We start from the raw sequence: 22,853 nt of genomic DNA on the forward strand, positions 1-22,853 counted from the left end.
TTAATACTTCATTGGTAGTTAATAGAAAAAATAGAAAAAGTTACAAACAACATTTAGTTTTGATATTGACGTTGCTGACGTTATAGATAACTGATGAAAATGACAACAAATCATGTACACAGTTTTAGTTTTTAACTAAAAATAAATTATTGTGTCCATGTAACGACAGTTTTTACAACTCAATATTTCGTTGGCCCTCCATGAGCTTCTAAAACAACACGCAGGCGTCGTGGTATTGAAGCAACTACTAGTAAGTGTGTTGTCTCTTCTGCTGTTATTTCAGGCCAAGATTCAACTAACGCAGATTTCAGTTTTTTGCATCTGTGATTTTGCGCTGCCGGATCTTACGTCCCAAAAGCTCCCAAATCCGGACACTGAGGAGTACATAATATAGCAACCAATGTTTGATAAGGTTTGCGGTATACTTGGGGTCAATGTCGTGCTGGAATATCAATCCATAATTCCATCAATGAATGCCAGTTTTCTACACCAGATGCTAACCATGACACTACCTCCACCGTGCTTTACAGTTGGTACCAAATTTGTCAACTCCATCGCCGTGTTTCGTTTCCTCCAAATTTTTGCCCGACCATCACTTCCAAAAAGTTTTTGCTCACTTCTTTTAATATGGAGCCAATATGTCTTCTAGAAAGTTTCTTTGACCGGCCTGTATGAACTTTGCTAGCGAATGAATCAGTCTCATTGTAATTTTTGACGATGGTCTGGACTGTTACTCGGATTAGATTTATAATTTTAACGAAACACAAACTAAATACTAATAACTAGATCCGTATTCCCTATTGAATTAAGCAAAAAGGAAGTGTAATGCCAGCTACTTTATACAACTATAACTTGATTTCTTTAACTCAAGTGCATTGTATGTAGACTTTTGTCGTGATAGTTTTTGCATTGTTTGTGGAATTTTTATTATTGATTTTTTTGTGAATAGTATCTCTAATCACACTGTAATACTAATTTTCTATCATCTTATTATGTTTTACAAAAACCTCATAATTCAATGCTGTATGTAGACTTTTGTCAGTCACTGTACGACGAAGTTAAAGCAACTTCACTAACAAGGGAAGTATCAGAACTGTCCCTCACCGATTTTGTTGAAATTTGGTACAGCGATAGTATGGCCAAAAATAAGGTTTACATATTTTTTTATACGTGCTAATAAAGCCCCTGGGGCGAGTTATAAGGGTTGGAAATCGGGGCGAAATATATATATTCGCTTATAGGCTGAAAACGAAAATAGCTAACGAAATGTGGTAAATGTAAACTTATATTCATTTTCAAAGAGCTTTCCATTGATATATCACACATATATCTGAGGGCTTCAGGGGGTAAACTACCCCTAGTTTTTTGGAATATTTTAAAAACTACCCTGTCGATTTTGGCGATATTATGTGTCCTTATAGTAAGTTTAAAAATATTAATGACTTGTTTTTTCTTATTTGCCTCTGACCATCCCCTGCAAAATTACGGAGCATGATAGATAACCCTTTTCCTTAAGAATAATGTGATAAACTGTAACACTTTTGAACAATGTTTTGAAGAAAACCATAAATTAGTTGTAAATTAAGATTTACGCAGTAAAATAAACAATATACGATATTAAGGGGTGGCTGGGTTAACTACCCTAACCACCCCAAAAATTAATTTTTTTTGCGAAAATTTTTGTCGATTTTGGTGCAATTTCCCACGATGATTTTTTTATACGTTAGGTAGCACTATTGTAAGAACTTACAAGGTTTAGAAGTTTGGGGTAGAAAATATATTTTCGCTAATAACTTTTATACTCCTACAGAAAAATGTTTTTTATCCTTATTCTATTTAAATAACACAAAAATTAGGATAATTATATAAATATTTATTAACAAATTGTATTCTACATTATTAATTTAATTTCTTTTTTTTTTACTTTTTTTATTCAGTATATTGTTGGCAATTATGAAAATCATGGAAAAAATGTTTTAAACACAACGATTGTTTACACTATGCAGAAGTTATAACAGCTATATCTCCACAGATATCGCACGTAGGTTTTTCATTGGAAAAGCAGACCTCCACAGGATTTTCAAACTGTTCTGGTCTCTCCTCTATATAGCCAAATGCAAACCAGGCGTATTTAAAAACATTAATAAATCGTGGGGAAGACAACTGGTTATGCGTTAAGGATTGCAATTTTAAAATATCTCGCTGATGCAAATTGACATCGTACTGGTAGAGAATAACTTCATCAAAAAATCTTCTAATGAAATTTTTCCATATTTTAAAACCAAATACATCCAGGGGTTGAATTTGACCTGTTATCCCTGCAGGTATAGACAAATATTTAAACTTAACATCCGATGGAGTTACTTCACTAATAATTTCAAGGCAGTGGCCACTCCATGAATCCAGTAATAGTAATGATTTGGGTCCGGTGTTTGGGATATAGACATTTTGTAGCCAATTTTTCATATGAGCAGAAGTCAGTTTACCAGACTTTGATACCAAAACGAATATGTTATCTGCTTTGAACATTGTATTTATTACCCTCGGTCCAAACGTACCAGAGGATTCTAGCAATGTAGAATACAATTTGTGATACTTAACCATTTTTTTTCAGTTGCTTTTTAACTCATTATTAATAAATATTTATATAGTTATCCTAACTTTTGCGTTATTTAAATAGAATAAGGATAAAAAAGCATTTTCTGTAGGAGTATGAAAGTTATTAGCGAAAATATTAAATATTAAATTAAGTTCTTACTATAGTACTACCTAACCTATAAAAAAATCATCGTGGGAAATTGCACCAAAATCAACAAACAAATTTCGCAAAAAAAAAAATTTTGGGGTGGTTAGGGTAGTTAACCCCAGCCACCCCTTAATGTCGTATAGGATTTATTTTACTGCGTAAATCTTAATTTACATCTAATTAATGGTTTTCTTCAAAATATTGTTCAAAAGTGTAACAGTTTATCACATTATTCTTAAGGAAAGGGGTTATCTATCATACCCCGTAACTTTGCAGGGGATGGTCAGAGGCAAATAAGAAAAAACACGTCATTAATATTTTTAAACGTAGTATAAGGACACATAATATCGCCAAAATCGACAGGGTAGTTTTTAAAATATTCCAAAAAACTAGGGGTAGTTTACCCCCTGAAGCCCTCAGATATATGTGTGATATATCAATGGAAAGCTCTTTGAAAATGAATATCAATTTACATTTACCACATTTTGATAGCTATTTTCATTTTCAGCCTATAAGCGAATATATATATTTTGCCCCGATTTCCAACCCTTATAACTCGCCCTAGGGGCTTTATTAGCACGTATAAACAAATACGTAAACCTTATTTTTGGCCATACTATCGCTGTACCAAATTTCAACAAAATCGGTGAGGGACAGTTCTGATACTTCCCTTGTAAGTAGAGTTGTAGCTTAATCTGTAATACCCCAACATTTGAGCCCTATTTTGCAGTATTGAGTTTTCGCATTCGAACTAAATATTAAGTTTTGTTAAATTGTATATTTCCTCAATTGACTAAGCATTATTTCTTATTTAATAATAATCTCTAATTTGAATTTTAGTTAATTTTATAAGTTTTAGTTAATTTTGTTTAAGTTTTGTTGACTTAGCAAAGCTTTAGGGAGCTTTGCTGCATCAAATATTACTGAAATATTTTTACGAGTCATCAAAAAATGATTTAACGGTCAATTTTATAGCTACGAGTCGCTAAAATAAGCATGTAGATCGCTAAATAACCGTATATAACACCAATAAAATTTGTTGAAAAACATAAAATTTGAAAAGAATTTTGAGGAAAGAATTTTGTAACAAATTTTATAAGTTACATATCCATCCTACCATTAGTTACTATTTATTAATTTAATGTTTAAGGTTCTTAATTAATTTTCGAATATATCGGTGGAAGTAATCGCAACAAATTTGTTAGATAAATAAAGATTGTTTTATAGATTAGACAAGATAAGAATTTTTAAAACAAGTACACGTATATCTACCAAAAAAATATCTGCACATAAATTACGCAAGAGGAGACCTCTAATAAGCGTTTTCCACCAATTAGAAAGCCAGGATACGTCAAGTAATTAATATCAGGTTGGATGCTTACCTCGTTTCCGTAGCACATTAGGTTATGGACGGTGATTAAAGCCTTATAAACTACTACCCAGTTCGTGTTCTGCGAACGTTCTATCAATAAATTCGCTAACTGTGGTATTGAAACGTTCGGTTCATTGGTACAATGTAATAAATCTGAAAGAAAAAAAACAAAGAGATAATTTCAATTCATTTTAGCGGTTTTAAAATTTAATGTGAATTGATTTTCACCGTCGAACGAAATAATTCATAATTCGACCCTTGCGAAGCGTCATAAATCAATACGGCGAATTTCCCGTTTCGTCGATTTCTGCAGCCGGACGAAAAACATACAATCGTTTCCGGGAATATTTCTTATTAGAAAATGGGTGAATGACCATTAAGTGCACAGTCTAATTAAATACGTCTCGTTTAATATGAGTTTCGTAATAACGATTATATTTGGTCGGTCAAACTATGAAAACGATGACGAAACACTACGGGGAGACCGAGAAAACGCGTTGATGTCCTCGTAAACCTTGTCCCCGTTAAATGTGTAATTTGTCGTCGACGCTATCCTTCGATTTAATAATATTAAAGTTATTAAACTTGCAAACAACTTCAATAAATGTTCAAATGAACAAAAAAATGTAGTTTATTTCTTTTTATTGAACTTTTTTTGTTGAAAATAGAAATGCAATTTGAAAGTTTTGTTGAGAATGAAAGAATTTTGTACAATGAAAACATATTGCAAAATCGATTAGGAATTAAAAGCATCCACGTGGACAATACTCAGGAACGTGGTGGCTTTACAATCTCGAGCCGATTGTGACTCTTTGGTAACAATTGTAACCAATTACTATATACAAGCGCGTGTATTTAACGAGATCGCATTTCGTTAAACCCAAAGAGAACAAGTGAACTATATCAACAAGTTTCAATGAGGAAATAACTACGCAGAATTAAAAAAAGGAAGATTTTAGCATAGCACATAGCAACCACAAAAAAATATAAAAATAAACAATGAATAAAAAAATAATGAAATACGTATATAATGATGATAAAGAGACCAGACCAGAACGTTTATCGGCTTTGAACCGAACACGATGGCATTATTTTATCAGTTTGCGTCCGCCTCTCAGAAACTGTAACGCGATAGAGGGAGTGTTCGATGTAGAGAGCGAAGCAATGAAGCGAAAATTGATACGTTTTTCAAACGGCAGAGACATATCGCCTCGGTTATTTAAAGTGAGACCATTTCAACATAACTTAACAGCCATTAATTTTGCAATATAGCCGAATATATCCAGTTCCAGTACGTTGTAATGGTCGTAATCTTGACGTTGAATTGTAATTAAATGCGCTGCAGGAGTCTTCTCTATGGGAATGGGAGTTAAGGAATTTTCATTTTTACCCTTATGGTTGTTAAATGTAAATTTCTAGTTCCAAGAAGGTGATATCGAAATTTTAGCTAACATAAAATAATTCACAATTATGTTAATCAATTATCTCAAGTCATCTTAAGGACTAAGAACTAATATGCAAGCTCGAGAAATACAAATTATTAAAAGGATATGTAATATAAACTTTAAAAATGTTTTTAGAGAACGTTTAATTAGAATTTTGTATGTAGTCATTGTTTTTGTTGTTTCCGTTGTTGAAAAAAAAACATTAAAGTATTAAAATGATATTTAAAAGAAAAGCTCTAAATTCGTAGAAACTTTTGTTCAAATTCTTTTTGTTTTAAATTTAATGGGAAGAGTTGAATGAATTGTAAAAATAAAATAAACAAGAAGAAAGGAAAACGTTTAACATTTTAATTTATTAATATATTCCAATTAATATAGTTAATATTATTCCAACCAAAAGTAAAAAAAGCAATCCTTTTAAATAACTCGTTACCGCAAGCAACATCGCAATATTAAAAATTGAAGTATCCGATTTTAGATGCGAATAAATTATATGAAACAAAATAAGGGTTTTAACTGTTAAGCTATGAATGTATATCGTTATTTATTCTTATTTTTCAAAATTACACCACATAAATCATGATAAATAAAAAATTAAGTGAAGTTTATTTTAAAAGTATAGCATCAATATCAATCAACCAACGGATTGAGAGAGACCTGAAAGACCTGAAAGCATCAGAGCATCAATAAAATAAGCATTATGTTTATCAAAAAGTATGTTTATTTAAGAAAGTTAAAGGATTCAAAGAACGCATGGTCAACGTGCCTGTCGAGCGATGCATTTTAGTAAAGACGCTAGACGATCAGATTCACTCCATTTCTACAGATACATAAAAATGGTACAGCTATTGCCACTATTTAAGTGATATTTGATTTTTAAAGGCTTTACCTTTCAAAAACTAAATTCCTTATTTGCATTATAATTAACTAGAACATCTCAAATAATTATCTACGTGATCATCATTTTGACATTTGATGCTTACTTATGTTGGCAGATTACGTCTTTTGCCCAGAAAAAAGACTTCAGGTATTAAAACATTTTAATTGACAAGATGTATTAGATTGACCATTACCTTGATATTTCACAAGCACAAACATGATATTCTAAAAGAACTCAAGATAAACAACTCAAGTTTATACTTGCAGAAATCTGCCATGAATCGTTATGGAAATTTAAGTTCATTTAAATACCCAAGCCCGTGAATTAATAACTCTAGAACTCTGAACAAAAGCAAATTATAAGAACGAATGTTTATTGTCGATTCCAGAATTTGGAGCAATACGTTGATCAATAAGACAGATGCAACGCGAGAGAACTCTAATTACAGAAACTTAAATTAGTGTATTTCAAAACTCAGCCTTAACTGATTTTTGGGGCTATAAAAAAGTATTCGGTGGAATTCTTTCCCTTGTAAATTTTATAGAGCGCTTTCTCCATTTTATTTCCATAAACAAACAACACGATTTTACGATTTTAGTTATTTACGCAGTTTAACAGCTTAGCTGCTCTGCAGTTATGTTTTGTTTTTAGAAATGATATGACCACATAAATCACTAACGATAAATTGAAAAAAAAAAACTGCATAAATTGGGATGAAACTCATTTGATGACTTTCGAGGATGTGGAGTTCAAAGCAAAGATAATGTACTCGTTTCCAACTTTTCTGTGACTTCTTAGAATGCGGATTGAGCCCTAGATTTGATGTCACAACACCAATTTTCAATACGCAATACGAAAATAAGTCATTAATTGGATGAATATGACATACTTTTGAAAGTGTTTCTGTGTAGTTTAATGACATTCATTGCTGTGAAATGCGTTTATGAGGAATCATACTTGTTACGACCTATAACAAAGTTCCTAGTTGAATTATTGGTCCAAAAACTACGTCTATAGGAAATAAAGAATTCAAAACTCTGAATCCAAGGAATCGCGAATAAGTAATTCTATACAAGAACTATTTCACTTATCCAGAAAATGGTACTAATGCTCTTACGATCTACTACATTGATGGAGAAGTAGTCTCTTCTCTTTCAAACACGTAGAGAAACTAATGTATTCCATAGCATTAACATATCAAAAACAAAAATTTAATGCCGTTTCAATTTAATACTATATCTTTCTTAGAAACCCATCAATGCCGGAATTGAAATATAGAACTATGTGATGCAGAAACGACAATATTCAAGAACAAATTGGTACTAACTTAACGAAATTCAAAATTAAAGGGGTGAAAATGGAAGTAGAATGTCTCGAAGGAATTGGATAAGTAAGCTATTATGACTTTGACAGAAAATTATAACAATCATAGCTCATAACAACTGTCCCTGTTACAGAAAAAATGATCGGTGAACAAGCAAGTGTAAGCAATCCCCTAAACGTTCATCAAAAGTAATAAAACTGATGCTCAACATAGATCACTTCCGTAGGAACTCAAGGGAGGTGATGCGAAAGCCATAGGTTCAGATGGCGATGTATTCCAGTCAACGCAAAGAACATGAAAACCTTGGGCACAATGTACCAAGTTGATCTATGTTTCATACCGCACCGAAGATCGTTTACGAATCCTACTCTGTCTCAAACTGTGATGTAATAGAAAAGAAGTATACAATCAAAGTAAATTTGACAACCGTTTGATTAATCGTTCTAATTTCCGACTTTTATCACATAATTTAGTGTTATTACAATCAAAATTATGATTATTATCGATCTTGACAAGGTAAACATTAGATTAATTCAGGTTTTTATGTTCAGCAATTTTTTATAAAGCTTCATACATATTTGCTCAACGTACATGAGATTACAACAGGAGATTGCAATTATTTAATTTATCTATTTGCTTCCCTTTAATAAATCAGTGTAGTGTTTTACTATTTGTGTGATTGTACAGTTATTAGTTCATATACTTCTGTTGACCAATTTCATGCAAGAAACCTAAATATATATTCTCTAACTATCACAGTGATTTAAAACTTCAATGCGAGAATAAAATTGTAAATATATGTACACTAATAGAAAGCTTTCAAACTTGTTCTTAAGGTATAGTAGAATTTAGCATTGAATTTGTGATCATACAATATGATCATTAACAATAAATTTAATAAGCGGATTTTATGGTAAACCTGTGACCTTTGTTCAATAGATTAATCCCGTTACTATCAAAATTAATGTCAGTCAGCTTAGTGGCTTATTTAAATTTTACATCACCTGATATGTTATCAATGATGTTATGAATATCATTGTTATTTTTATGCATAATATAACATTTATTTGATATAAATGTTACTCTATATGTAATAATATTTCTCTATATTTAAAATATCTATATTTAATTAAAAAAATTGCATAAACATTTACTAATTCAGAGTTATGATAATGCGTCTTGACAACTGAATCTAATAGATAAAAAAGTAAAAAATATTTATAGATTTTTCATTGAATATGTATTTTGAAAATTATGCGTAGTAAATATATATCAGTTTGGAATTTATTGCAATAATAGCAGCATTTTTGATATTCATGATATGTATGTCTGCTCTACTAATTACAGATATTAATTGCTAGGAGTAAACTCCTTGATACATTCAGAAAAGCGAATATAACGTAAATAATTGTAGCTACTAAATTGCAAACGATTTTGACGTCTTGAAAGCGAATAAATATAAATTTTTATACATACGTACACGTACACGCTTATCTAGCAACTCTCCTAACGAACGAACTACGTATTTGTAAACAGGAAAGTGAAAAATTATTCGAAAAATGCAAACAATTTTCCATAATATTGGATATGTCTTTCAATTTATTTAGAAATGATTGATGAATGAGATGAACGGTAACAAAATATCTTCTAGATTTTCATAAGTGCAGGATGTTTTAACCATTTGAGGATAAGTGGTTATCCGCGTTAACTAGAGGAAATTCCAATTTCAACGAGTTTGAGTGATTGAACGTACCTTACTTAACTCTTCAAATTTAAGTCAATTATCTGAAAAATACTTTTCTTATTTTTCTTTTCTAAAATTATTAAAGAATCAATATTTTATTTAAGTAACGTTCCATACTTTCAGAGTAGATTCATTATACATTAAGAAAAGTCTATATGAACATGGATTCTATTATTATTTGTGCAACTATAATATTTAGTATATTAACTAAATTGTAATTCATTAATTTTTCAACTGATGCCGAACATATAAAAGACTATTTCTCGTGGTCTCAGGTCTTGTTTCTCGAATTTTTTGATATTCTTTACAATATTAACACTGCTATTGATATTGAAAACCTAACTTTGAGAAGATGACGTCAATTCCAAAACCATCTAAATTTCATAAACTTAACGATTTTAGACCTTAAGAATCTTACTAATTACAATACACAATACATTACCTTAGGTTTTACAAGGTATTATTGCTAATAGACAACCCCATCATAATAGCTCTAATATTCACTTTGTACCACAATCAGGCTTTCGAACGAGAGGCACACTTGTGCGAGAAGATATGTTGGAATGAGAAATTCAATATTTGATTGAAAAACGATTTAAGTTCCATTTTAGAAACAGAATTTTAATCATATCCATAAAGGTGTATGTACTGGGATGGAGATTGGAGAGAGATTCAGATTTCAGTTTGCATAATTAGTTTGCAGAACGATTCAAGCATCTGATCTCAATGAGATGTAAATTACAGTTTTGTAAAAAAATTCGAAACAGGTTTTGAGAATAATTAAGTATCTAATTGCATAGAGATTTATGTCCCGATTTAATGTCAGTTTGCGGAAAGTTTTAATGTAGGACTGTAAAATGACTTATTCTATTTTTGAAAAAGCAATCTATAGAGGTGTACTGAGATACAGATTGTATAGAGATGCAAATTTTCTTATGCAGAATCATTCCAAGTATTCCAAGTATCTGATTACAGTGAGATTTTAGTGCCAGTTTGGTAAAAATATAGAAACCATTTTGAAAGATGACTCAAGTACATAATTGCAATCAAATCAGATTTGAAGAATTTCATGATTCAAGATTTCGTTGCAAACAGATTTAACTTCTTCTTTAAAAACAGATTTGAAAACCTAAATGAAGAGAAATTCAGGTTTTAGTTCGGAATTTAGTTTGCAGAAAGATTCAAGCATCTGATCTCATTAAGATGTAAATTACAGATTTAATCTAATTACATAGAGATTCATGTCCCGGTGTTATATCAGTTACCAGAAAGATTAAATGTTTGACTATAAAAAGATTTAAGTTCTATTTTGGAAAATAATTGTTAAACCAATTCGTAGAGGCGTACTGGGATAGAAATTAGATATAGAGTTTGTAGCAAGACTCAAGAACCTAAATGCATAGTTTCTGTACGAAAATCGATTGACAGAAAGTTTCAAGCATCAGATCTCAATGAGATGTAAATTATAGTTTGGTAAAAAATTTGGAAACCGATTGAAGTTTTATTTTGGAATCAGATTTGGAGGATACCTCACCACATAAAGATTTAAGTTTTAGTTGGGAATCGGTTATGCAACCGGATTTAAGTTTTATGTGGGAAAATGTATTGGAAACCTGGTTGGTGGGTTACTCAAGTGTCTACATGCAAAGAGATTTCAGTTTGACATTCAGTTTGCAAAAAGAAGCAAATATCTGATTACAAAAACGTTTCAATTCTGGTAAGGTTTTGATACCAGTTTGAAGGATCATTCAAATACACAACAGAATAGAATGTCAAGTTCCAGTTTATCACTTTATAGAAACATTCATTGATGTGATTGCATACAAATTTAATTTAAATGTATGTAACTAATTATAACAGAATACAAGTTCCAATTTGCAGAATGATTGTGGATAAAGAACATACTTAAGTACTTGTAAATATCAAACTGAAACACATAATACTAACATGTGTTAGTGATAGTCAAAGACCTCAAAGTTACATTACGAACAGAGAGTGATGAAAATGAAAAATAAATTAACAAAGCTCATGGAGAAATAAGTAGAGTTATACAAACAAGGCTCAAGTAATCAATCATTCGATACTTATCGATCATTAACAGACCGATTTCGTTCGTCTACTAAACTACCATACTCACAACTAAAAGTACAGTTTATTAAAACAAAATAAAGTTTGCGTGATATGTCAATTAGTTCTTAATGGAGAATCAGTAACAGAATATTCAATGGCAACGTTTATCACCATTGGATCAAACAAATTATAAAATGGTGGTGAAATCTTCATCTAATTGTTTAATCAACTTGAATGTCATCAACGACTTAATAAGCAAAGATATCTAAAGATTTTTTGATGAATTACCGTCTGTCGAACAGCATAGAGTATATTTTTAACAAGACCGTGTTGTTGACCATAATGTAAAATGAATGGTGGTTGATCGTAAGCCTGCGCGTATTCTGATCTTACTCCCTTAAATTTTTGACTAAACCTCTTCATATTTGCTTTGTTCTGTGACGAGGTTCTTCGATAGAGTATGCCTAGAATTACATTCTGAGATTACTAATTAAACAAGGAACGTCATCCAACATTGTAAAAGTAATCCAAATCCTAAACAGATGTAACATTACAAAGATTAAAACATGAGAGCTAATATTCCGACACCAGACCAAATTAGACAAAGGAATCTTCAAAGAGAGCTCTTTAAATTCTATCAAGTAAGCTAACAACTGAACATGACTATATCCATCAATGAAACAAAAGTTGTAACAAGCGCCAAGCATCCAATTAGATGCAAACTTGTTGTAGAAGACAAGCCCATCGAACAAGTGAATCAGTTCAAATACCTTGGACTGGATTTCTCCAGCAGTCGTGATTCAACAAAATACTTAAAGAAACAAATTAACAAAGCGAAAGTACATGCGAATGGAGAGCAATGAATAACAATTTATAAAATTGCATAACCACCGTTATGACATAGGGAATAGAGTTGCCGAAATAAAAGCGTTGCAAACTATCCTGGGTAAGACTAGCAAAGAACGAATAAGAAATATCGGTTTCAAGGAACGATGTAGTATACTAGATATGGCAACATGGGGGAGACAAACAAGAAAAGTATGGTACGATCATGTGAAGAAGGGAAATAAAAGCAAATTCCCGTATATAAGAACACCAGGAAGCTCAGTCCAAAGATGCAACGACAGCTGGAACTCCACATTACAAGATACACTTCGGCCATGAATTCAAAATTAGTTCAAAATTCAAAAAAAAAAGAAGAAGAATCTTCAAGATCCGGTTACATTAACAGTAAACAATTGCAGGAATCTATTAATTGAAACTTGTCGGGAAATACCACATGATTTCATATTACATGCCACGCATAATATTATAAGGAAGTACCAGTATTATATTGGAATTGACGATAAAAAATTTGAACATTAATTTAATTTGTGAATAACAAACAGAGTTTATTGCTTGGAGCGTTTTGTGTATGATATATTAAATATTGGTATATTAAATATTGAAAAAATCAATGTAAACATGAAAAACAAATACACGCAACATTTAACTAAAATCAAAAATAACTATACTTTAATTGGGATTAAATTGAACTTAAATCAGAGTACGGAAGAAGTAATGATAGCTATATAGCTAGAATATATCTTCTAATATTACTGGCATTGCCCTACATTCACTAAAATGTCTCCATGTAATTTTTCAACGCATAAAATTCTTATTTATGAACCATGTCCCATACTAGAAAAAAAGAGGATGTTTAACGAACCACAAATCAAAAAGAAACTAAACCGGAAAAAATAATGAGTGTTAGGATAACAATGATGATTCAAATTCTGAAAACGATGACGATAATAATAGAGAATATAAATTTGACCGTAACGGGAATAAAATAAAACATAATCAGGAATTACTTTAATTTATTTGTTAGGTTAGAGTACTTTAAAGTACTCTAATATTAATTATAAGCATATTGCCAGTCTATAGTAACATTAAAAACGTTTGGCCAAGAAATTCTAAAAAATTGTCTCTATGAAGCGAGACACAATATTAAATCTGTAAATGCAAAACGGACTGATTATGATTGGATTACTTAGTGATGTGTCAAACTACTAAAAAAGTAAGCATTTAGCGTTCTGATAATTGTTGGCAAAGATGAATATCAAAGAAATGTAAAAATTTATGTAAAATATTAAAAATTCATTAGAACTTGGACTATTTTATTTTTCAGGTTTTAAAGCACATGATAATAAAAGCTTTTGAGTTTAAAACTATCCAGCTGGCTTCAAGATGTCGGTGACACTTCTTAGTGGTCAACGTGATTCATCGTTCAATTGACCTCTCAAGACAAAAAATACATTTAAAGATTCATCTTAAAAGCCACAATAATTACACCAATATTATTAACCACATTAATAAAATAAAAAATTTTATTTGTGCACTGCGTATAATTGACGTTACAAAACTAAAAATAAAATTTGGCATAAAATCAGTAACGCAACGTCATTCATGAGGCTTCAAAGTAAACCGTAAATTTGGCATGTTACTCGACAAAATCTCGTTAATACAATCTAAAGATCTTAAACACCGCAAATCAGTGACCGTAATATGAGGAAGAGTTGATGTTTATGATGAGGTTTTCAACAACATTTATTTTAACATTTTTTAAAATAATCTAGAATTTCCGAAGAAATATGCATGGTGAATAATGCATAAAGCCACAATACCTGTTTAACGTCCTTGTTACAATTTCATGCGAGTAGCGTTGGTTGCTCATGATAACCGACAGCATGGTTATGATTCATACTAAATTAATTCTGACTATTAATAAGACAAAATTATCCTATTCACCGCGAGAAAATAAAAATTGTGGTTAGAGTCACGTTCGATTTAAACAATTTAAAACTATACTCAATTTTCTAATCACTAAAATCTCTTAACACAATTAGTACAATTTAGTTAAATTAGAAAGGATACAGTTAAGTGTTAATTTTCAAAACATACACGATAGATTTCGTAGAAAGTTATACCTTTATGAAATAAACACTGTTTTTAGTTTTTGAGAGCAAACAAGTTAAAAATGTTCATGTTTTGTGGTAATAAAAATAAAAGCTGACAGAGTGTATAATAAACTGCTATGAAGTGGGACCCATAAAAATATTTACAGATATATTTTAACGTTAACGAAAGGCGTCAAGTAATGCTGGAATGACCATTTACATTGCAAAACTTGGACACGATACCATGCCAACAATTCTACCAAGGTCATTGCCAGGAACATTGTTGGTCGTTGATACACGTTGTTTTTTGTACAAATACGAAACAAAGCGGAATAAAAGGTTTATTGAAAAAATATAACGGCATCTGTGAAATAAAGCAACAATAAATGGATGGGTACCATCATAAAAAGACACCTAAAACCATAAAAAGATTTCTAACCTCTATCTATGTCATAAACAATTAGAAATTAAAAATATAATAATTTGAAAAAAATCTATAAAATTAATCCATAAAACATTTTTGCATTACTTTTTAAGAGATGACCATTGGAATAAGTACCGGTGCAAAGTGAAAGTCATGGTTACATTTCCGTTTCGCAGGTGATCAACCCAACCGACCGTAAATTAATTAACCTTTCGCCAAAAGGTTTTGTTTGCATACTTTCTACATCTTCTTCAACATTTTTGCATAACTTTAACTCCATTATCAATCATAAATTTCTTGGAAAATTTGATAAGCCAAATCAAAAGAGCTACGTGGTTCAACTTAAAACAAACAGATATTTAAACACGTTTATATTTGCGTTGATAATAAATCAACCTTTCGATAAATTAACACAGCTCGGCCTTTTCATTACATTTTGTCGTATTATTTTGAATGTGAAGCAATTAATTTAACTCGTCTTTGCCTTGAGCTGATTATTATTTATTTTAATCCGCTTAATGTCAAGGTTAAAAGACATCCAACGGTTTGTTACATAATATTTCTTCGTATATCAAATAATTAAACTCACTCTTATCACAAATAAATTTATATTATGCGGTTTATTTGGGTATTGCAATGTATCAAATCATTTCTTCTTGCACAAACCAACTTTATATTCGTTTTGGAGTTTGGTATTATATAAAAAACATGTTATGTGGACCGGATTGGCAGAAATTTCCATCTTTTGCAATTCAAGTCTGGGTTTCAAAAAAGTAATACAACCAGTTCCATATCAAATGTTCTCAAGGTAACAGGGTTGACACGAGAAGTTTGTAAATCTTGTAACTTCTTAATAATGTATTATCAAAACACTAATAATGGTGTCGAACCTTAATGCGTTATCAATTTATGATTCTGTTTTAAGAGCGTTTATCGAGCTAATCGAGGTTTAAATTAACGTTAATGTACCATTTGTTTTGATTGGTTAACGCCTGTTTTGTTAAGTTACCTGTTGATAATCGAGGTTTATACGGCGAGTCTAAAGAGGATTTCAGAACGTGTTTACCTGTTTCTTGTAGTTCTATGATTTGTACATATAAATATTTAATTTGAGAGCCATTATATAAGTGATCTACTAGGAGGTGCAACTTGAAGGATGCCTAACAAACAGTTTACAAATGTGTGGTTCTCAAATGTCATCCATTGGTCTAGAAATGAGTTCTATCATTCACTATCTGATGTTAAATAATTCAAACAAATATGGCGATATGTGGTGGAGTGAATGAAAATAATACTTCTATTTTGTTCTAAACGTGATATGTACTGATTATACTCTATTATTCTAAAATAAAAAATACCTTATCTTAGGATCTAGTGTCTATAACCCAGGAATCAGAAATTTATCAATTTTTTGTAAATCACCTACCAAAAAGAACGTATATAGTTTGTCAGGATCTCTATATATTTAATCAGACTACGAAAAAGAAATGATCCCTCAAAAAGTTGTGCAACACGCGGTTCGAAGTTTCTGCCGATATTTGCTTTTTGATTAACATTATTGGGGGAGTGATTCATTGGTATCAGTGAACGTTGTAGGATGTTATTCTCCCCCATTCTTTTTATTATCAATTCTGCATAAAAGTTATAAATGTCTTATTTTGTTTATATCGGCCGATTTTGGGAAAACCTTGACTCGACGCCGGAATCACAATGCTCGATCACGAAAGATTTTAATATCAGATGCTGGATTATTTTGATACTTTTGGTTGTAAACAAAGTTAAACACCAAATACAGTATGCGTAATGGTATGCAAGCTGAATCACCAAAAATATTTTTGGTAGTTTTGTAAATCATGAGATTTTTATAAGTGTTGGTGAACAGTATTCTGATGATAACAATATATCTATGAAAACCAATCTCCGTAATAATAAAAAAGTGAATATTAATCTATCAAGCCGTTTCTAATATAAATTGAAACTTTGTTTCAGATATTGGCTTACCCATTTTTTAAAGAACGAATTGAGTTAATAATTATAATTTGTGCACAAAGAAGCCATAACATTTAAAATTGTGCAACAATGGTGAAACATAAAGTTGCCAAATGAAGAAAATGTCAATTAATGATAGAATTCTTTTTAATCGATATTTTTACAAAATCCTAAATTTGTTTCACCCGAAACTAATAAATTCTTTGCCGCGATACCTTATCAAAATAGAAATGATTTAAAAACAATGATTTAATCAATAATAAACTTTTTAAATAGTATTAAAATAGTATTAGTGGTTACTGAACATAGGCTGAGTATTCATTATTCTAATTATAGATTTACTTGTAATTCCTTTAGTTAAACTAAAACATTCATTCATAAGGTCATTAATAATTATTTTTGTATAAAAACATGATATAATCACAATATTCAGCAACAGAGTCAAATTTAAAACCAATTTTTTATTTACCCTACTTTAATATAACTGAAGAGAGGGAATGGATAACGAAATGAGAGAGAAAGAGGTGGAAGAAAATCTGTGGAAGGGCAGAAAGCAGTTTAGACAAGGAATCAGAAGAGGTCGGAGAACGTTCTGAGCCAAAATACTATAGTAGTAGCAGTAAAATGGCTTTCAGAAAGTAAAGACAGTTGTAGACTTTGTGAATTTAGAAATATGAGGATGGTGAACATGCGATGATAACTTTCTGCTGTCTTAGCAAAAGCTTTGAACAACTTTGATGACAACAGTGATAATTTAATGAAATCATATTGAACTAATAGACGTAAGGCAGTTAAGTGCACTAATAATTTGTCGTCAATATCCTAAGGTTCAGTTTGATAATTTTTTAGTAAATGGCACTGCTATTATAAATAAACATATCAGAATTATCAGAACGAGATCGAATGGTTCACATATCTCTTCTTCTTTCATATTGGTAGGCTACAACCTGTTCATTTCCATTCATTAGGTTCTCCAACATTCTCGGCATCTTTTTGGTAGTTTTCCCTGTGATCTTTTTCCTACTAGGTTATTCCTTTTTGGCGTTTCTTACGAGTCTATTATCTTCCATTTTTTATATGTTTGTTCCATAATCTTAGTCTCTATCTCAGCAATTTTCCTATCTAATGTATTGTGAATTATTGTCTGATATCTTCGTTCCGTATTGTGGTGTGGGGCTTTTCCTTGTATACTTATAAATATTTTCATCTCGATTGTTCTCATCACTTGTAGAGTCCTGCTGGTATTTACCCTTATCTCTGCCGCATGTGCTATAATGGCCGTTTTATTTATCTTAGAAGATATTTGTTCTTCCAAACAATCTTTCGTAGGCATTTCAAAATTCGAGCCGCTTTCATTGTTTGATAACCTCCAAAGGTTACTACATTTTTTTAATACTAAAGCAAAAGAATGAAATCAACATCGAGAAGACCAAATGCTTTATAACATCTAAGGAATCGATAAGAATGTAAGCAGGAGATCGACTCCAAGACTGTCGTACAGGTGAATCGCTTCAAATATTTGGGGGCAGAAATAACGAGTCACTGGAATAGTTTACATGCAACATGATAAATAAAATCCAACCATGATTTTGAAACCGAACTAGATTTGGTGTAAGGTAGTAAGGAGATGATACTTTTATCCTTGAAGTGTATTTGTTTTCGAAGCTGTAATACCTGTATATTTATTTCATATCTTTACCAATAGATATATATTTTGGATATTTATCATTATACAGAATGAGTTGATAGGTGAACCTGAAAAATCTATCTTACAATTAGTTGCGTTTTGGAAAAGATCTCTATTTTTCTATACCAAACGACTTGTACAAGGTGTTATTTAAATTCTTATTCATTTATTTCAATAAAATAATATCGTGTTCATATAAAACACAAAATTGTACTTTTCTATCATAAAACGCACGATGAAATTAATTTCTAAAAGATAGGATTTATTTTAATTACATACTATACGACATCGCCGGTGGCGCCAAAGGCAATTTATTTAAGAAAAATTGTAAGATGGCGTAGTTTGCGGTCAATTCCTATTATATTCAGTTGCCCATCCCGTACTATTATATCATTTACTACTCACTATGAGATTATTATACACTACTTGATCTTGTTTAATATTGCCTCATAAATTTTATGTCCATAAACTACGTGCCTACAAAGAGACCTATAACCCAATTTTATGATTAATTTATTAGAAGGAAATTATTATAGTATAAGCTAAACACAAGAGTATTTTGTTTGAATTTTTGTTAAACTCATCCTGATCAAAATATGTGTATATATAAATAGAGAACAATGTTGGAGATAGAATCCTATGCTTTATGTAATCTTGTTGTTGAAGGCGTACATATTGGTGTACACCAAGCGGATAGCTTCGCATAAAATTAATGGCTCTATCTTCTAAACCAATATAGTTCAAAATAGAAAGAGCAATGGGTCACTAACTTTATAGACACCTTAATGGAATGTAATACAACAAGAACGTCCAAACGACACAATCTGTGACGCAAAACATAACATCTATGAATATCCAGACTGAACTGAAAGCAGAATGTTTTCGACCAGACGCTTACATAACGATTTTTATAACCCTTTCATGCATTTAGGTAAAATATTTACGAGTCGCAAGTCGTGTAAAATAGCAAGCGTTGCTATCTTATGTTATTAGTTGTACCGCAGCAAACTTCCAAGAACAGGAAAACTTCGAATTTATCATACAGGAATTAATTATATGCGCAATATGCTTATTACAGTACAGCATAAATTTCTAAAGTAGTTTTTGCCGTTTTATTTAAGGTATTATTACAATAATCTAATCTTGGAATAAAGTTTATGTTGCTAAGTGTTGATTAATTTCCTATGCGACACAGTAAATATTCAGCAAAAAAACATTTAGAGGAGCAGATTTCCAAATCGAACATTATCTTTTTGACATCCCAAGCAGCCCAAATTTCAATGTTTATAGTGTTTCAGTTTTAGTTATGAAGGCAAAATTTATAACTAAAAATTATTTTTAGTTATACATTTTGTCTACCAACTATTTTCTTTCATTTATTGCATAAGGAGACATTTAGAATTTCGAAATTTTTGACCCACTTTGTCTAACATTGTATATTTTGACTACATAGTATAAAAAATTAAAACTAAAAACATAATTATTTACTTGACTTATCTCTTTATCTTATCATTAACAATATTTGTTTTATATCAGACACGTTATAATTTTTTTCAAGGAAGAAATATGGCACAAAGGTGTATCAAAGTGTAAAATATTTTGACACTATACGTTAAATAAATTAAATTAAGAATGCTGCATCCTATTTGCATTATTTGTAGTAATACATAATTAATTAGGTTTTGAAAACGATTAGAATGGATAATTAAAATTTGGTGCCTACAAAGCGAGAACGTAACACAATAATTATACTCCGTATAAAAGCATGGAGACTAAACGAAATTAGTTTCCTCTTCCTGTTAGTACAAAAAGCTCTGGAATTACGGAAAGCTTTCTATAATCCGGCAATTTTCATCATTAACGTTAATGGGTAGGTAAGTAGAAATTATGATGAAAAGAAGTGCAAGTATTTAAAGAATGTTTAAAGTAGTGCTATAGATAAAAAATGATGATAAATCAATGAAATTGTATTACGTTAAGATACGGTGTTGTTGCAATATTTAACTTATTATGCAAAACGTGTATGAATCATTCCATATCCTGCCAACAGACAATTGTCCCACAATTACGTGCGTGGTACAAACTCGGAACCGGTAAATCCATAAGATAAATTAAGTACGTGTGAAATAATCGCATTCGAACACCTGGAATAGTAACTAAAGTACTTTCTCTATCTTTGCTTATTAACACGCTTATTTGTAACAATTTAATTGATTACGAAAAAGTCATTTACATTACTTCTTTGCTAAATTATTATCGAGAAGATATACAATTGAAGATAGAATAAACTCTGCATAAAAAAATCAATATTTAACCATATGAACACGGAAAACGTACAAACAGATCGAAAGATAATCATGGAACTTGCATTTCACACGCATCCGGCAGAAAAGGTCATCTAACCATTAACCTTTCATATTGTAACAAAGTTTTAAACATAAAATTTCTATGCGCTTTAACAATAAATATAGGGAACGAGTAAAAAAATTCATTAAAACCATTAATATGAATGAACTTATAAAGAAAAATGTTATCACTGTGTTCAAATCAATATGATTTATAGGAAATATTTATTTAAATGTATCACGTAACTGTAATACTTCGTTTCTTTATGAATAGAAATAAAGATTCGATAACACATTTAATTTTCAAAATGAAATTACAAAAGTTTTACAATTTTTCATATAAAAAAAAACGTTATGGAAATTTGTTCTGTGAATTTTTTTGAGAAAGCGAAAGTAACTATATAGCTAATTACACGCTGCGACGACAACAACGAAGAACCAAAGAAAGAAAGTGGTAAACGAGTCGATTATGTAAAAGAAAACACGATTCGCGTCCATTGCGACCGCGAAAGGAACGGTTTTATACGCAATTGGTATCGTTATTGGTGCCGGCCGGCGGTCGGTGTTAATTTTCATTTCAAACGGCATTGTCCGCAAAACCGCATTTTACGCTTCCGACCTCAGCCTGATAGGAGATTACGTACGCCGAGGCACCGAGACTTCCTTCTAAATGAACTTCCCACCGTGAACACACAGACAGCAAACAGTACACAAGTAGAGACGTATCAGAATTCTCTCTCTCTCCTTCTTTCTATATGCTCAACAGAACACATTACCACAAAACCCTATTGTTTACGTTATTCTACCTGGCTTGTAACCCTGAATAAAAACGTTTGTGTACGTGTAACGCCAGTTATCTTGTGTGTCGTCTCATATAAATTGTTCTCCTTCCTGTTGGGTGTATCCCTATAGTTTATAGCCTTAGTCATAGCAGGTGTTTATTATGATTAAGGAAATGTTATAGCTCAAGAAGAGATTATATAAAGAAAAAATTATTTGTTTAAGACATATTTACGTGTAACTAGAAAGGTTATAAAAGTTTACTTTGTTTTTAAATATTTACATAGTTTTAGTTTTTGCAAGATATCCAGAAAGTTATTAATGATGTTGATAACGAGAACAATATTAACCTTCAATAGCATTCGCGATTATCAGTTCACGTCAGTCTGAAGACGCAATGTTTCTAGTTCTAGATTTAGTGTTAGCTCCACTTTTGGTTGTTATTCAGCGTTAGATTGACCTAGAACTAGAAACATTGGGGTTTAGCCGTGCGTCTGAAGACTCGCTAAACTCGAATCTTTTTAGTTGTAGGTCTAGTGTTAGTAGTTACGCAATTATCTGAGCTTATGATGCAAATGGGTTAAGTTATATGGATTTAACACAAACAAGTACATAATAAAATTCGGATCATAAATTTTAAGTTTAAAATGCGTGTAAAATTCTGGATTAATTATTAAAAATAGGTGTTATGTAACATCTTGTAGAAGCAGTAACCGTTAATTTTTAATAATGCCTCACAAAATTTTGACAATGTTAGAAGCAATTTGTAAAATTGAAAGCATCGGAAGGCACACCATTGCTAGAAGACAACATGACAGATATCATTTATTATAATAAGAAGAAAAAGAACAATGGTTTTTTATATGGATAATTTAATTTTATGGCAGAATCAAACAACGTTAAGGGCAATTCCGACCTTCCTTATTCTTAACCCTTGAATGAACGCGGATGATATAACATTATGGATTTTGAAGATTTCAAATAGATGTTCTAGGAGCCTTTTACATGGGTTCAGTTTTATTACCTTATAAACTCTCATGCTACGTGTACCTGATCTAAAATTGGAAATCCTACTCACGTCTCATTTATACAAAATATTAATCATAGA

General features: G+C 30.9%; 1 protein-coding gene across 4 annotated transcripts in view; it reads right to left on the reverse strand.

Annotated features, from left to right (window-relative positions):
* LOC111413775 (phosphatidylinositol-binding clathrin assembly protein LAP-like) overlaps positions 1-22,853 on the reverse strand; it is an 80,196-nt gene that overhangs the window by 34,262 nt on the left and 23,081 nt on the right. For all 4 annotated transcript variants that reach the window (XM_071197175.1, XM_071197170.1, XM_071197166.1 and 1 more), the window contains exon 2: positions 4,129-4,271. In XM_071197175.1, coding sequence (XP_071053276.1) covers positions 4,129-4,271 — 143 coding nt within the window. The remainder of the gene's footprint in view (positions 1-4,128; positions 4,272-22,853) is intronic.

The sequence above is a fragment of the Onthophagus taurus genome, chromosome 1 (assembly GCF_036711975.1).
Source record: "Onthophagus taurus isolate NC chromosome 1, IU_Otau_3.0, whole genome shotgun sequence".
Lineage (NCBI taxonomy): Eukaryota > Metazoa > Arthropoda > Insecta > Coleoptera > Scarabaeidae > Onthophagus > Onthophagus taurus.